We start from the raw sequence: 18,706 nt of genomic DNA, 5'->3' as shown, positions 1-18,706 counted from the left end.
CTCGGTAATAACAAAATTCGTAACAAAAAACTGATTTAGAATAACTTAACATGACAGTCATTGGACTACATACATTGCCGATAATATATAACTAGCAACACAGGCGCGCGCTACGCGCGCTATAAATAAAATAAGAAATAAAATAAAATAATATAATAAATACAATTGTCAATATAACCGCACTGACAGCCACTATGACATTCTGACATTCGCAACACGAAGTTCAAGTCACACGAAATTCGTCGCGGAAAAGAGGCCTCAATATTCGATAAAAAAGAACTTCACGAAGTTAACACGGCTTTTTTTAGAATAGGATTATAACAATATATTGATTCACCAGCGACCGATAGATGGCCAGATCAGGCGTGACGTTCTCGCTAGAAACATTTGCGTTATCACGTATAAATAACCGTCCGGAAAACCGATTTAACATCTTTTTCTTTTAAACGCGATATTAATTCACGCGACATTTACAAAATGATTTTACTAATGTTGTTTGCATTAGTCTTTGTTTATAATATTTAAGTCACAAATACAAATAGTACAAAATACATATTATATATATATAAAAAATACATTTATACATTAATACATTAATTGGTCCACTTCTATGCCCAATGCTGGTGCAGTTGTTTACCGAATACTGGTCCATATATTATGCCAGTGTCGGATCTGTACTGGCACAATACTGGCGGCCAGTACTGCAAAGAGTTGCAGACAGTCTTGTCCCAGTACTTATTAAAACCCGGGCCATGTGACGGGCCATTACAAAATACAGACATGGACCAGTACTGGTTGCGAGACAGGCCATGCTTCGGCGACCGACACAGACCCAGCATTCGACTACATACATTGCCGATAATATATAACTAGCAACACAGGCGCGCGCTACGCGCGCTATTTTATTTTTCAATATTCACTGAATGGCGAAGTGTGCATTTTTTTAAAGATGATGTTGGAGAATTCTTTTCGAGGAGCATAGCCCAGGGCAGATTATCTGAGGACTCGGTAATAACAAAATTCGTAACAAAAACTGATTTAGAATAACTTAACATGACAGTCATTGGACTACATACATTGCCGATAATATATAACTAGCAACACAGGCGCGCGCTATGCGCGCTATAAATAAAATAAGAAATAAAATAAAAATAATATAATAAATACAATTGTCAATATAACCGCACTGACAGCCACTATGACATTCTGACATTCACAACACGAAGTTCAAGTCACACGAAATTCGTCGCGGAAAAGAGGCCTCAATATTCGATAAAAAAGAACTTTACGAAGTTAACACGCCTTTTTTAGAATATAGGATTATAACAATATATTGATTCACCAGCGACCGATAGATGGCCAGATCAGGCGTGACGTTCTCGCTAGAAACATTTGCGTTATCACGTATAAATAACCATCCGGAAAACCGATTTAACATCTTTTTCTTTTAAACGCGATATTAATTCACGCGACATTTACAAAATGATTTTACTAATGTTGTTTGCATTAGTCTTTGTTTGTAATATTTAAGTCACAAATACAAATAGTACAAAATACATATTATATATATATAAAAAATACATTTATACATTAATACATTAATTGGTCCACTTCTATGCCCAATGCTGGTGCAGTTATTTACCCAATACTGGTCCATATATTATTGCCAGTGTCGGATCAGTACTGGCAATTAAGTACGGCATGGCGTACACTCCTGTGTCGAATCTGTACTGGCACAATGCTGCCACGATGGCAAACGGTACAGTCCCAGTATTGGACCGTTTTGAAATTTCTACGTGGGGTATTATCAATGTAACAATACATATGAATAAAAAAAGTAGGAAAACACAATATATTTCTGAGGGTCTACTTACACGTACATTTATACACAAAGGTGCTCATCAATTTGCAAAGCGAAATGCACGTCCAGCTTTTAAATGGAGAACATTTCTCTTGGCGTTTGCACTCTGCACATCACTGCATATCATTTACTGTTAAGTCAACGGTGTTTTAACGAGGCGTACGCTTCTCGATCAGAAAGTTCTACGCGCATCTGCACACGATCGAACCGTATCCGCAGCATCCGAACCGTCATCGCAACGCAGCTCCTGCATCTGCTCCGTATCAATAAAGACTGGTTATGCGGAGCGATGGTCTAAATGGGAAAATAAACAATACCGTCTCGTTAGGCAGTTGCGGCTTTTATCTCACCGAGGCAGAACGTGGCGTTATACCGTGAAATGGAGTCTCGTAGACCGGAGTCGAGGTTGCATTTCGGCCTGCACCCACCGTGCACTCTCTTCATCATGTCCGCGATAAGTGGCTGCCGTTTGCGAGGCGCGATGGCCGGCCGTCTTCCTTTTTATCGGAACTTCATTTGTACAAGTCATTAAAGACCCACCGTCCGTGAACGAGCCGGGACGAGCCTCGTCGCGCCGTCGGCGTCGTTTTGTATTTGCTTCAACGCTTTCGGAAAGCGACGAAAACGCCCGGTGTGCCCGGTGATCGGCAAAATTCTGTTTGCAGAACACGCAGAATGGCGGCCTGTGTCGGTGGTTCTTGCACGCTCGGCGGCGCTTTGGAATATAAAGGGAGCGCTCCGTATTCTCGTGAATCGATCGGTATTCATTGTGTACAGTTGCCGAGAGCGTGATACGACAGCGCGTCATTTTATCCGTGATTATTGCGCGAGGATGCGCGCGATTATCTTGCGCGGTGTCGCCTAAGAACGAAAAGAAGAAGCAACAGATCCACACGCATCCCTCTCTTCGTCATTATCCTCTATCACGTTACGGTTTTCTCTGCTTTAACGCTCAGGTGTTTCCGCGGTCCTAAAACAATCTCCATGGAGAACCATTCATCTTCGGGAATAAGCAAACGCGAGAAGCGTTGGACTGCACGAAGTGAATTAGCGGAGCTGGGGAGCTGTCGGAGAGACCTGAAATCTCGAAAGATTTTTCATTGTCAGAAAAACGTACCTGTCAAGCATTCCTCATACAGAAAAATAATTTGATTGTATCAACAAGACGTATCTGATAGAATGCATTTTGGTTAAACTAACCAAGAATTTCTAGTTATCACGATAGGACTGGATATTTTATAACTATTAGGTTGTTCATTAAGTTCTGCGGTTTTTTTGCCGTAAATTAAAACATAAATCTATTGTACTTACACATTTATTCAATCTAGAATGTATTGTCCATCTTGATCGACCACTTTCTGCCAACGTTCTGGAAGGGACATAATGCCGCGTTTGTAGAAGTCGCGCGACTTCTGCGCGAAAAAGTCCTCCAAGTACGTTTGAATATCGTCCACTGAATTAAAGCGCTGCCCGTCGAGATTGTTTTGGAATGACCGGAACAGATGGTAATCCGACGGCGCAAGGTCTGGGGAGTACGGTGGGTGCTGCATGACTTCCCAGCCAAAGCACTTCAACTTCTTCTTGGTCACCAAAGCAGTGTGTGGTTTGGCGTTGTCGTGGTGGAAGACAACGCCCTTCCTGTTCGCCAATTCCGGCCGCTTCTCCGCCACTGCCTGCTTCAATTTTTCTAACTGAGCGCAATGCTTCTCGGCGTCGATGGTCTGACCGCGCGGAAGCAGCTCGAAGTACAGGACGCCTCGCCAATCCCACCACACACTCAGCATCACTTTCTTCGGATGCAAATCCGCTTTGGCAACCGATTGTGACGACTCACCCGGACCGCACCATGACCGCTTGCGTCGAATGTTGTTATATACCACCCATTTTTCATCTCCCGTGACCACCCGTTTGAGAAAGGCCTCCAGCGAGTTCCATTTCAGCAGGGATTCACAGATCATGAGGCGGTCCAAAATGTTCTTTTCGGTGAGCTCGTGAGGGACCCAAACATCTGCTTTTTTCGACATCCCAAGTCGTTTTAATCGCTGCGCAACCGTTGTATGGGCGATGTCGAAGCGCTCCGCGATCTCCCGCGTCGTCAGGTGTCGGTCTGCTTTGATTGCGGCCACGATTTGGTCGTCGTCAGTGGTGGATGGACGACCGGAGCGAGCAGCATCGGAGACGTTCACATCTCCGGAACGAAAGCGCGCAAACTAACGCTGACAAGTGTCAGCGCTTATGGCCGAGTCCCCGTACACACCACATATCTCACGTTGTGCGTCCGTCGCTTTTACTCCTTTGCGGAAGAAAAATAGCAAAATGTGCCGAAAATGCACCTTTTGATCCTCCATTTTCAATGAATAGCGCGTACACACAACACGTCAAAACACAACAAAGACTCTGGCGAAATGTCAAGCGTTGTCTAACCTGTCACGGAGTATGCGGCAATCCGCGGTTCAGGCGATGCATGCTATCTTTTTCAATGGACAAACACTATCTATCGAGAAAACCGCAGAACTTAATGAACAACCTAATAGAACGTTTGATAGACTGTACTATAAGAATTTGGTTAGTATTTTCCAGTTGGATCTAGAAAACTTCTAGTTATATTACACTAGACATAAGAACAAACGAAGATGCAATCAGAATTCTGGTTAATCGCAGGGCACTCCAGCAGCATTCTATTGTTTCGTGTCGTGCGTGTTGATCGGCACGGACGGCACGTTTTCCTCCTGTAGTGAAATGAAATTAGTTAGTGGAATGGCTGGTGAAGTGATGGCGGATGAAAAAACGTGTTCTCTTCTTATATTTTTTATACAGGGTGTCCCGTAATAATCGCCTAACCTCTCGTATGCCAATAGAGCAGATCGAGATGAAGAGAAAAGTCCCATACGATTTTGCGATATTGGCAATAATAATCCTATACCTCGAGCGGCTCGGCACCTGCCTCCGCGCGCTCTGGATTCGCTTGACTTTAATATGCAATATTTCGATTATTATTGCGAATATCGCAAAATGATATGGGACTTTTCTGTTCATCTCGATCTGCTCTATTGGCATGCGAGAGGTTAGGCGATTATTACGGGACATCCTGTATAAATATCAACATGATGTTTCATTTACAGCAATCCAAGAAGACTCACGGTAATGAAACAGAAAAACGTTTCTTTTCACTAAACAGTCATGTTAATTTAACTAAATACATTTAGTATTATTATCAAGAAAATCTGGTAAATTTAACAGGAAGGAATTAATCACGCTCATTTGGTAATTCCTAAAGGAATTCTGATTCGTCCATTTTCCAACAGACAAACTGGTTGAACCTACCAGATTTCTAATTAATGCAACCAGATTTTTCTTCAGTGCATCTATGCTACTTACGTTCACAGGCGAACATTAGCGCAATGTCAAGAGCAATTCGAAATACGCTGCGCGTATGACGTGCACGTGGGTATCTATTAGAATTTGATAAACGTCATTCGACAAGAATAGGAGTTTGTCCATTACGTAACGTATATCCCATCGAGCGATGTACGTTTTCGAAATTAATCGCGCCGGAATTATCAGGGACTGCTACATATTTATCGTCACGTTTCGAGTAATGCGGTACTCCTGCTGGATGCAAGCCGTATTATGTATGAAACTTTCTCCGCTCCCGATATCGATTCCTCTCCTGCCTCGAGTCGCATGCGCTCTTTTTTCGTCCGCGCTCTGCCACATCACGTATGCGTCGTACGTTATCGCACAATGCGACTGCAAATGCATTTATCGGCTCGGCCGAGTGCAGCCCCGAATGCAGCGAATGCGCGCCGGGACCGAGGTGTATATCTTCGCGGGCATCTCGGTCAGGGAATAATTTGCTCCGCTTGTTGCCGGGGATTTAGGTCCCACATAATACTGGGTGACTCCATGTTCGCCGACGTGGGAACTTTAGAACGCATTTGTCGCTGTGAAACCATAAACTTGCGCCCGAAGGCGATGCAGAATTTTTGCTTCTTTCGTAGATTTCGTAGACTATTATTTTTCTAGTATGATTGCTAATGTTTCGCAGCATCGCTTCACAGAACTTGTAGAAAAATTTATGATAATAATTATATTGGGTCGTCCGGAAAGTTCGTGCCGATTTTGAAGGAAAATTCAAAGGCAACATTTTTTTATGTCGATAAATATTTATTGACTTATGTGTGCACCGTTTTGTTTCACAACCTTCGTCCATCTTTCACGCAACTGGAAGATTCCATTCTCCCAGAACTTCTTAGGTTTCTCGGCAAAAAACTCCTCAAGGTGGTTTTTTATGTTGATCAAAGAGTTGAAGTTCTTGCCGCTAAGAGAATTTTGCAAAGACCTAAATAAGTGAAAGTCTGAAGGTGCAATGTCTGGTGAATACGGTGGGTGAGGTGGCACATCCCAGCCAAACTCCAACAATTTTTGTCGGGTAGTCAAAGAAACATAAGGTCTGGCATTGTCCTGATGGAACACGACGCCCTTCCTATCAGCTAATTCTGGACGTTTTTCCTGAATCGCTGTCTTTAATTCGTCCAGTTGCGAGCAGTACTTATCTGCATTTATCGTTTGGTTGTGTGGTAGGAGCTCATAATATAGGATTCCTTTCCAATCCCACTAGACACAGAGCATGACTTTTTTTGGATGAAAACCAGCTTTCGGAGTGGTTAACGCTGGTTCATTTCGCTTACCCCAGGATCTTTTTCGTTCTACATTGTTGTAAATGATCCATTTTTCGTCACCCGTCACTAATTGCTTCAAAAATGGTACGTTTTCGTTGCGCTTGTACAGCGAGTCGCAGATGGAAATGCGATCCGTTAAATTTTTTTCGGCCAAATTATGCGGAACCCATACATCATAGCGACTTACGTAACCAAGCTTCACTACATGATCGTGGACAGTGGTTTTCGATATTTTCAGTATCTCTGCTAATTCACGTGTCGTGTAGCGCGGGTTATTCTCGATCAGTGTCTTGATTTGGTCATCATCAGTAGTAGAGGGTCTGCCCGAGCGTTCTTGGTCTTTAAGGTTAAAATCACCAGCTCTAACCTTAGCGAACCACTTACGTACGGTTCTTTCAGCTAAAACGCCTTCTCCGTAAACAGAACATATCGAATTTGTTGCTTGTGAGGCATTTTTGCCTTTCCGGTAATAGAAAAGCATCAAGTGTCTAAAATGTTCTTTGTTTTCTTCCATCTTCAAAAGAGTACAAAACTGACACGAGTCAATTTATCTGAAACAACTTGTTTCCTAAAGATGCGTTGAAATGTCACCTTTAAGCATATGTATTGGGTCGTCCGGAAAGTTCGTGCCGATTTTGAAGGAAAATTCAAAGGCAATATTTTTTTATGTCGATAAATATTTATTGACTTATGTATGCACCGTTTTGTTTCACAACCTTTGTCCATCTTTCACGCAACTGGAAGATTCCATTCTCCCAGAACTTCTTAGGTTTCTCGGCGAAAAACTCCTCAAGGTGGTTTTTTATGTCGATCAAAGAGTTGAAGTTCTTGCCGCTAAGAGGATTTTGCAAAGACCTAAATAAGTGAAAGTCTGAAGGTGCAATGTCTGGTGAATACGGTGGGTGAGGTGGCACATCCCAGCCAAACTCTAACAATTTTTGTCGGGTAGTCAAAGAAACATGAGGTCTGGCATTGTCCTGATGGAACACGACGCCCTTCCTATCAGCTAATTCTGGACGTTTTTCCTGAATCGCTGTCTTTAATTCGTCCAGTTGCGAGCAGTACTTATCTGCATTTATCGTTTGGTTGTGTGGTAGGAGCTCATAATATAGGATTCCTTTCCAATCCCACCAGACACAGAGCATGACTTTTTTGGATGAAAACCAGCTTTCGGAGTGGTTAACGCTGGTTCATTTCGCTTACCCCAGGATCTTTTTCGTTCTACATTGTTGTAAATGATCCATTTTTCGTCACCCGTCACTAATTGCTTCAAAAATGGTACGTTTTCGTTGCGCTTGTACAGCGAGTCGCAGATGGAAATGCGATCCGTTAAATTTTTTTCGGCCAAATTATGCGGAACCCATACATCATAGCGACTTACGTAACCAAGCTTCACTACATGATCGTGGACAGTGGTTTTCGATATTTTCAGTATCTCTGCTAATTCACGTGTCGTGTAGCGCGGGTTATTCTCGATCAGTGTCTTGATTTGGTCATCATCAGTAGTAGAGGGTCTGCCCGAGCGTTCTTGGTCTTTAAGGTTAAAATCACCAGCTCTAACCTTAGCGAACCACTTACGTACGGTTCTTTCAGCTAAAACGCCTTCTCCGTAAACAGAACATATCGAATTTGTTGCTTGTGAGGCATTTTTGCCTTTCCGGTAATAGAAAAGCATCAAGTGTCTAAAATGTTCTTTGTTTTCTTCCATCTTCAAAAGAGTACAAAACTGACACGAATCAATTTATCTGAAACAACTTTTTTCCTAAAGCTGCGTTGAAACGTCACCTTTAAGCATATGTATATAAATCGTATGTTTTCAATAACATTGATATATTCAAACATGTTCCAACGCCATCTATTAAAAATCGGCACGAACTTTCCGGACGACCCAATATCTTTTCGACTTCGGTCTGTAAGATGTCGGCGAACTTTTCGAATCTTGGTACCTGGAAACTCGCAGGGCGTTTGCGACAATAAAACGCCGACAAGTTTAATGCAGTGGCCAAGTTCAGAGAGTGTGAGAGGCAGTTGGAATTCTCGCGTAGTCTCCCGCACATACATCACGCGGCAATTATTTTTACCTCCGGGCACGTCAAGAGCTGTTAAGGCGACGTAAGTAATCGATGCACTTAAATGGCGATGTGGCAAATTCCGCCGGGCAGAAGGGAGCACGAGTAGCGCGATTTTATGGCAGAAAAACCGTCCTTAAGTTAAGTGTTTAGCGATTACTGCGGATCTCTCCTTTCGCATTGGCGAGTCCAAGCCGAGTCGAGTTTCCTTTCGCGAGAGAGTCATTTGCAGAAATCGTTCTGTTCGCGCTTCATCACCGTGAATTTCCTCGTGTCTCTCAACGCAGTCGACGGTGATTACCCTTTTTTGACGTAAAGAGCACAATGCCGTTAAATGTCCCCAAGAATTACCGTACGGGATACGGTATTCCGTAATTGATGACTCCCGAAAGTCTAGAAGTGTTTCTCACGGTTGTATCGGGAGACGTTCATCTGTCAACATCAGCCCTCGCTCTGTTTCTGCGTGCACGGCAAGCGGAGGAGCCGGAGGAGCGTGGACGATTTTTATCTAGATCCGCTTCTGCCCCAAAAATTCCAACGAGATTCGGCGAGTTTTTGGTACGCACGCGGCCCGATTAGGCCCGGAGATACGGGTCCCCGAAACAAACAAACAAGAACAAGCGCGTCCGGCTACCTATTCTCTTCGTGTCCACCATGAATCCTCCTCTCTCTCTCTTGGTGTCCTCTCGCTTTTCTCGTGCCGCGGCAGGTGCGCACACAACCGTGGAATTACTCGAATGTGACAAATATGCCAAACATCCCCGTTAGGGAACGGCCGTACAAGGAAAATATCTTTTCCCTTCGCTTTCTTCTCTCGCCGCAGCCATTGTTTCTCGAAAGGGTCGGCGTTAACTATCATTCATTACGTGAGAAGGAGCAAATGCAATTATACAGTCGGGATCCTATCTACAAAAATCACGCTAGGTTGATTGTACCGAAGAATCGTTACTTATGTCGATAGCGGCTAAACGCTGGGAATAGTAAGATACTGATAAGAAAAAACGAGAAAAAGAGAGAATCGGAAGATCAAAGCTGCATAGCAATCATTTTCCGAGCGTTTACACCGCGATCGCTCTCCCGTTTTGTCGCGTCACCAATAAACGACCATTTCAGCAGGGACATATTGCCGACGTATTGTCGGAAAACTCGAAGTTGAGTGCACTCGAATTTCAGCTAAAGCCTTGGAAGGCGTTTCGGCGGACCCTCCTATTGTCGCGCGTTCCAATTGCTCGCTGCTCTGGGTGACATTATACCTTTTGATTCTTCGTCTTTTGCACCTTTCGATGACAGCGGTTCTCTAGACTGCGACTCTGAGATTCCAATATCCGGATGAGTCTGCATATTGCGCACCTTTCGTTCTAGGAAATATCTGCAGATATTTATATAAATTTATTTCATTTTATTCAAGTATATACAGGGTGTCTGACACAAGGCAAAAAACCTCTCGCCCACAGGTAGATCTCGTCAAACTGAATTAAAAAGTCCTGTACCATTTTGCAAACAACCACGTAAAATTTCGAGTAATTAAGGGGAGAGCCTGCTTTAGAACGCTGAAAATAAGGTATATTTTACGAATTGTTTTTGGAAAAACTATACAGCGGATCATTATAAAACTTTTATGCATTTATTAGTACATGTTTAAAGATAAAAAAACTTATTTTTTGATTTGAATATATCGCTTGTAGAGGTCGTCCTGGAGAAATCTTAGTGCAGCCGCGTCGCCGGCATTGCAAATTGGTGAGCATTCTCCTGCCTCCAAATCTCGTCTAAACTGAAAAATTGAAATATGTTCTCGTTATTTATGAATGCCCATCGTCGATGAACCAAAGAGAGAAGAAAAAAGTTGAAAAGTGCCAAAATGGTGGAGCTTAGAACACAAAAGTACGATTTTTAGGCAAAGTTTTTGAACTTTTTCATGCAAAAATAATTGTTTAACTTAATGTTTTTATGAATATTAAAGGTTCATCGACGATGGGAATTCATAAATAACAAGAAAATATTTCAATTTTTCAGTTTGGATGAAATTTGGAGGCAGGAGAATGCTCACCAATTTACAATGCCGGCTGCACTAAGATGCCTCCAGGACGACCTCTACAGGCGATATATTCAAATCAAAAAATAATTTTGTTTATCTTTAAACATGTACTAATAAATGCATCAAAGTTTTATAATGATCCGCTGTATAGTTTCTCCAAAAAAAATTCGTAAAATTATACCTTATTTTCAACGTTCTAAAGCAGGCTCCCCCCTTAAGTAAAGAAAGTTCGCTAATTTAGCGGACGCGATTGGCAGAGAGGGAAGTCTGTTTGCAGAATGGTACAGGACTTTTTAATTCAGTTGGACGAGATCTACCTATGGGCGAGAAGTTTTTCGCCTTATGTCAGACACCCTGTATATAATTCTATTGGGTTAGCCAAAAAGTAATTGCGTTTTTTTCCAATAGATGGACATACATGTCTTGAAATGTAACTAACTTCATTCTAAACCGCAAATTCATTACGTAGGTTAACAACTCACAGTTCAAACTTGTTTTACAAAAAGAAAGTACACGATTTCGTTAACAATTGTTTATTACTTCCGAAAAGGGAAAAACGCTGTGCAAGTTCATACAAAGTTACGTGATGTATATGGCGAAGATGCTTTAAAACTGCGGCAGTGTCAAAATTGGTTTACTAAATTTCGATCTGCAGATTTTAATGTGAAAGATGCACCACGCTCAGGAAGGCTAATCGAAATTAATGATGACAAAATAAAGGCACCGATCGATTCCAATCGGCGTTTAACGACCCGAGAGATTGCTGAGAATCTTAAAATATCGAATCGAGTGTTGAAAACCATTTAAAACGACTTGGATACATTAGTAAGCTCGATTTTTAGGTACCACATGAGCCAAAGAAATTCATCTCACTAAGCGTATTGACATCTGCGATTCTCTTTTGAAACGTGAGGAAAATGATCGATTTTTGAAACGTATGATAACAGGCGACGAAAAATGGATCGTCTACAACAACGTCAAACGAAAAAGATCGTGGAGCAAGCGTGATGAACCTGCTCGAAGCACTCGAAAAGCAGATATTCACCAAAGAAAGATTATGCTGTCAGTCTGGTGGGACTTTAAAGGTATTGTGTATTTTGAGCTGCTTGCAAGGAATCAAACCATTAATTCAGACGTACACTGTCGTCAACTGGATAAATTAAATGACGCCATCAAACAGAAACGTCGAGAATTGGTGAATCGCAAAGGTGTTGTGTTTCACCATGATAACGCTAGACCACGTACAAGTTTGGTCACTCGTGAAAAATTGTTGCAGCTTGGATGGGATGTGTTACTACATCCACCATATTCGCCAGACCTGGCACCATCAGATTACTATTTGTTTCGTTCTTTGCAAAACGCCTTGAATGGTAAAACCTTGACTGCTGATGAGGATATCAAATCGTTGTTGGAATTGTTTTTTGCTGAAAAAGATAAGAACTTTTTTGAGCGCGGAATCATGAAGTTGCCTGAAAAATGGCAAAAGATAATCAAACAAAATGGACAATATATTGTTTAATAAAGTTTTTGTTTCCCATGAAAAATTCACCTTTTATTTATATAAAAAAAAACGCAATTACTTTTCATAATTTATTTCCATAAATTATAATAAAAATGCTACAAATGTTATTTTTCTTTTATGACAATGTCTTTTAGAGAATATGTCAAATGAATAGTAATCATGGTAATAAAAAATTATAAAATTCAGATACGCGTACAGAAAAATGTTTGATAAAAGATTGTTACGTTTACCTAAGATACGCAGTTGGGAACCCCTCTCTTGCGAATAGGCTAAAGGGACTCAATGAAAGTCATTCAAGATAAGTCGTGCCCCCGGTTTTCAAGTTCATTGATGCTCGAAGTCCATTTTTGACAGATGGTCCATCTGCAGGCAGTTACTTTGTTACGCGTTCTCACTGCATTCGATAGACTGGTGGCCGTCAGGAAGCGACTTGGAATGAATCGCCTACTTTGTCCATTATTGGCTAAGTAATTGTTCGATCCACTGACCGAGCGTCGCGTATTTTGCGGCTTTTCGGGGAAAGAGCGATGGTTATTGCTGTTTGCTATCCTTTTACGGCGCTATTGGGAAATCGAGAAGACGTGTGAGTGAGGCTAAGAAAACTTTTTGAGAGTGGACGTGAAAATATTCTTTTCATTTTCATTCTATACAATAATAACAATACATTTAAAATTAGCGCACTATTTCGTACATCTGTATATCATCGTACACTTATTCGGAATACAAGTCTTGGGATTAAATAGTTTAATTAACAATTTATGCAATTTTTCTCGCATAAGAAAAAAAAGTTACATTTATTCTCTAACACTAATTTATTACTTAGAAATTTATTATTAAGAAAAATGAGAGAGTATTTTGGTATTGCAAGCGTTTATTTCATTCTACGTGCGTTTTTTATCAACATTTTCTTACCAACAATGAATCCGTTAAAGGAATTTACCATCTGCGCGCGTCCAATCGGTTTTCTCCGACATCCTGTTGTCCCACTCTCTTTGCTTGCACTTAAAGTAACTCTTGAGGCTGTAAAGTGCGCTGCGTTTCATTCAAGATTCCTAGGAACATCATGAATGGACCGCGCGTGGAATTCAGCAGCGCGACCCTAAGTAAAAAGGTCTCACTGACTTTGTAGTGGCAATTCATTCACGATTTTGCCGAGATTTGACTCGCCTCGGCGCGCTTTTGCAGAATCCTCGAGGGTCACTTGTTGCAGGAAAGACTACTCTTTAAATGGACTCGCTATTGAACGAACTTCTCGAGACAGCCCACACTGAAAAAAATCTGGTTGCATTAATTAGAAATCTGGTAGGTTCAACCAGTTTGTCTGTTGGAAAATGGACGAATCAGAATTCCTTTAGGAATTACCAGATGAGCGTGATTAATTCCTTCCTGTTAAATTTACCAGATTTTCTTGATAATAATACTAAATGTATTTAGTTAAATTAACATGACTGTTTAGTGAAAAGAAACGTTTTTCTGTTTCATTACCGTGAGTCTTCTTGGATTGCTGTAAATGAAACATCATGTTGATATTTATACAGGATGTCCCGTAATATCGCCTAACCTCTCGCATGCCAATAGAGCAGATCGAGATGAACAGAAAATCCCATATCATTTTGCGATATTCCATAATAATCGAAATATTGCATATTAAAGTCAAGCGAATCCAGAGCGCCGGAGCAAGTCCGAGCCGCTCGAGTATAGGATTATTATTGCCAATATCGCAAAATCGTATGGATTTTCTCTTCATCTCGATCTGCTCTATTGGCATACGAGAGGTTAGCGATTATTATGGGACACCCTGTATAAAAAATAAGAAGAGAACACGTTTTTTCATCCGCCATCACTTCACCAGCCATTCCACTAACCAATTCATTTCACTACAGGAGGAAAACGTGCCGTCCGTGCCGATCAACACGCACACGAAACAATAGAATGCCGCTGGATGCCCGCGATAACCAGAATTCTGATTGCATCTTCGTTTGTTCTTATGTCTAGTGTAATATAACTAGAAGTTTTTCTAGATCCACTGAAATACTAACCAAATTCTTATAGTACAGTCTATCAAACGTTCTAGTTATAAAATATCCAGTCTATCGTGATAATTAGAAATCTTGGTTAGTTTAACCAAAATGCATTCTATCAGATACGTCTTGTTGATACAATCAAATCATTTTTCTCAGTGCACAAATACCTAGAAAAATATTTTCTTCCTTTAAATAATATGATACATTCAGAATAGCAGATACATCCCCCGAAATGTAACTGCATCGCCATCGCGATAACGTCTTGATCACTTTTGGCGAAATAATAGAAATCACGTGCTTTAGCAAACGTTGCTCATGTATCTCTTGTAGGACGGATCAAGCGATTCGCGCAACGCTCGCGATAATCTTAATGATTCGCCGTCCAGCCTCGAAGCTGCATACACATCTTAGGATTATTAGCCCGGATAATTCACGCTTTCGTCAGCGAACGCGTGTGATGCGCATGCAAAAAACCCCACTCGCCGCGGCCGTGGTGAAATTAAAGAAGCGAAGGAAAAAGAGGAAGAAAACGAAAAACGGCGCGTCCGATACACCAGCTGCCTCGTCTCGCTGCACCTCGGACGTATTTTCTCGCTTCTCCAAGGAGGCACGTGGGTGGCGGCGTGGCACTTTGCTGGTTTTATGAGGCCCTTAAGAATGGTCCCAGGGCCCGTTCATCTCTCTCCCCCTCGGCCTCCGCGCGCTCCCTTGCCCCCACCCCGTCCACGCCTTCGGACTTTTTGTGGAGTCGCCATTACTCGACAAAGTCCTTTGCCGTTTGGGCCCTTGATGGATGCCCGTTGCGTGGGCACCGGCGTGCCGGTCGGCCCAATGGGCTGCTGCGACCGAATCCACACACGGTCAACCGACTTCTTCCACGCCGAAAGGACACGCGTCTAGCTTTGTAAATGGTCCGGCTCCGCCGGAGACAAGGGAGGGCTTTTCGTCCTCGCGCGCGCGGGAGCGCGAGTGCTCAACCACGAATATTTACGAAAGTGCACCATAAGTTCTGTACTTCATTTCGCACTCTGGAAGTATTATCGTCCAATCTCGATCCGCACCTTTATGTTCGGTGATATTTCACGAGAATAAACGCGCCAAATTACGCTTTTTATGAACTCCAGACTGGTCGAGATGACATTTAATATAAAAGGCACGGATTTCTTTAAATTCATGTATGTTTCACTGCTCAATATATCTATCTGTTATTTCAATAATAAAAATAGGGCACGATTTCCATCGTTTGGATCGTACCTCTTTCTCTTTCCTCTTCTAGCAAAAAAATAAAATATTGGGTTGGCCAAAAAGTAATTGCGTTTTTTTCCAATAGATGGACATACATGTCTTGAAATGTAACTAACTTCATTCTAAACCGCAAATTCATTACGTAGGTTAACAACTCACAGTTCAAGCTTGTTTTACAAAAAGAAAGTACACGATTTCGTTAACAATTGTTTGTTTGCCGTCGATTTCAAAATGGAAAATCAAAAAGAACATTTTCCTCATATTTTGTTTTATTACTTCCGAAAAGGGAAAAACGCTGTGCAAGCTCATAAAAAGTTACGTGATGTACATGGCGAAGATGCTTTAAAACTGCGGCAATGTCAAAATTGGTTTACTAAATTTCGATCTGGAGATTTTAATGTGAAAGATGCACCACGCTCAGGAAGGCCAATCGAAATTGATGATGACAAAATAAAGGCACCGATCGATTCCAATCGGCGTTTAACGACCCGAGAGATTGCTGAGAATCTTAACATATCGAAATCGAGTGTTGAAAACCATTTAAAACGACTTGGATACATTAGTAAGCTCGATATTTCGGTACGACATGAGCTCAAAGAAATTCATCTCACTGAGCGTATTGACATCTGCGATTCGCTTTTGAAACGTGAGGAAAATGATCGATTTTTGAAACTTATGATAACAGGCGATGAAAAATGGATCGTCTACAACAACGTCAAACGAAAAAGATCGTGATGAACCTGCTCGAAGCACTGAAAAGCAGATATTCACCAAAGAAAGATTATGCTGTCAGTCTGGTGGGACTTTAAAGGTATTGTGTATTTTGAGCTGCTTGCAAGGAATCAAACCATTAATTCAGACGTATACTGTCGTCAACTGGATAAATTGAATGATGCCATCAAACAGAAACGTCGAGAATTGGTGAATCGCAAAGGTGTTGTGTTTCACCACGATAACGCTAGACCACGTACAAGTTTGGTCACTCGTGAAAAATTGTTGCAGCTTGGATGGGATGTGTTACCACATCCATCATATTCGCCAAACCTGGCACCATCAGATTACCATTTGTTTCGTTCTTTGCAAAACGCCTTGAATGGTAAAACCTTGACTGCTGATGAGGATATCAAATCGTTGTTGGAATTGTGTTTTGCTGAAAAAGATAAGAACTTTTTTGAGCGCGGAATCATGAAGTTGCCTGAAAAATGGCAAAAGATAATCAAACAAAATGGACAATATATTGTTTAATAAAGTTTTTCTTCCCATGAAAAATTCGCCTTTTATTTATATAAAAAAAACGCAATTACTTTTTGGCCAACCCAATATATGGCGAAGATGCTTTAAAACTGCGGCAGTGTCAAAATTGGTTTACTAAATTTCGATCTGCAGATTTTAATGTAAAAGATGCACCACGCTCAGGAAGGCCAATCGAAATTGATGATGACAAAATAAAGGCACTGATCGATTCCAATCGGCGTTTAACGACACGAGAGATTGCTGAGAATCTTAAAATATCGAAATCGAGTGTTGAAAACCATTTAAAACGACTTGGATACATTAGTAAGCTCGATATTTCGGTACGACATGAGCTCAAAGAAATTCATCTCACTGAGCGTATTGACGTCTGCGATTCTCTTTTGAAACGTGAGGAAAATGATCGATTTTTGAAACGTATGATAACAGGCGACGAAAAATCGATCGTCTACAACAACGTCAAACGAAAAAGATCGTGATGAACCTGCTCGAAGCACTTGAAAAGCAGATATTCACCAAAGAAAGATTATGCTGTCAGTCTGGTGGGACTTTAAAGGTATTGTGTATTTTGAGCTGCTTGCAAGGAATCAAACCATTAATTCAGACGTATACTGTCGTCAACTGGATAAATTGAATGATGCCATCAAACAGAAACGTCGAGAATTGGTGAATCGCAAAGGTGTTGTGTTTCACCACGATAACGCTAGACCACGTACAAGTTTGGTCACTCGTGAAAAATTGTTGCAGCTTGGATGGGATGTGTTACCACATCCATCATATTCGCCAAACCTGGCACCATCAGATTACCATTTGTTTCGTTCTTTGCAAAACGCCTTGAATGGTAAAACCTTGACTGCTGATGAGGATATCAAATCGTTGTTGGAATTGTGTTTTGCTGAAAAAGATAAGAACTTTTTTGAGCGCGGAATCATGAAGTTGCCTGAAAAATGGCAAAAGATAATCAAACAAAATGGACAATATATTGTTTAATAAAGTTTTTCTTTCCCATGAAAAATTCGCCTTTTATTTATATAAAAAAACGCAATTACTTTTTGGCCAACCCAATATAGGCGAAGATGCTTTAAAACTGCGGCAGTGTCAAAATTGGTTTACTAAATTTCGATCTGCAGATTTTAATGTGAAAGATGCACCACGCTCAGGAAGGCCAATCGAAATTGATGATGACAAAATAAAGGCACTGATCGATTCCAATCGGCGTTTAACGACCCGAGAGATTGCTGAGAATCTTAACATATCGAAATCGAGTGTTGAAAACCATTTAAAACGACTTGGATACATTAGTAAGCTCGATATTTGGGTACCACATGAGCTCAAAGAAATTCATCTCACTGAGCGTATTGACATCTGCGATTCTCTTTTGAAACGTGAGGAAAATGATCGATTTTGAAACGTATGATAACAGGCGAAGAAAATGGATCGTCTACAACAACGTCAAACGAAAAAGATCGTGGAGCAAGCGTGATGAACCTGCTGAAAGCACTTGAAAAGCAGATATTCACCAAAGAAAGATTATGCTGTCAGTCTGGTGGGACTTTAAAGGTATTGTGTATTTTGAGCTGCTTGCAAGGAATCAAACCATTAATTCAGACGTATACTGTCGTCAACTGGATAAATTGAATGATGCCATCAAACAGAAACGTCGAGAATTGGTGAATCGCAAAGGTGTTGCGTTTCACCATGATAACGCTAGACCACGTACAAGTTTGGTCACTCGTGAAAAATTGTTGCAGCTTGGATGGGATGTGTTACCACATCCATCATATTCGCCAAACCTGGCACCATCAGATTACCATTTGTTTCGTTCTTTGCAAAACGCCTTGAATGGTAAAACCTGACTGCTGATGAGGATATCAAATCGTTGTTGGAATTGTTTTTGCTGAAAAAGATAAGAACTTTTTGAGCGCGGAATCATGAAGTTGCCTGAAAAATGGCAAAAGATAATCAAACAAAATGGACAATATATTGTTTAATAAAGTTTTTGTTCCCATGAAAAATT

General features: G+C 41.2%; 1 protein-coding gene across 1 annotated transcript; it reads right to left on the bottom strand.

Annotated features, from left to right (window-relative positions):
- Window positions 1–1,974: 1,974 nt before the first annotated feature.
- On the bottom strand, window positions 1,975–2,908 carry LOC109611497. Its single transcript, XM_020034236.2, has 2 exons — window positions 2,235–2,908; window positions 1,975–2,155 (listed from the first exon to the last, which is right to left on the bottom strand). Exons 1-2 carry the CDS (start codon window positions 2,667–2,669, stop codon window positions 2,000–2,002), a joined length of 591 nt encoding a protein of 196 aa, XP_019889795.1. The 5' UTR covers window positions 2,670–2,908; the 3' UTR covers window positions 1,975–1,999.
- Window positions 2,909–18,706: the final 15,798 nt, after the last annotated feature.

This window comes from Ooceraea biroi, chromosome 13 (genome assembly GCF_003672135.1).
Source record: "Ooceraea biroi isolate clonal line C1 chromosome 13, Obir_v5.4, whole genome shotgun sequence".
NCBI lineage: Eukaryota > Metazoa > Arthropoda > Insecta > Hymenoptera > Formicidae > Ooceraea > Ooceraea biroi.
This window is presented reverse-complemented; position numbering and strand designations above follow the sequence as displayed.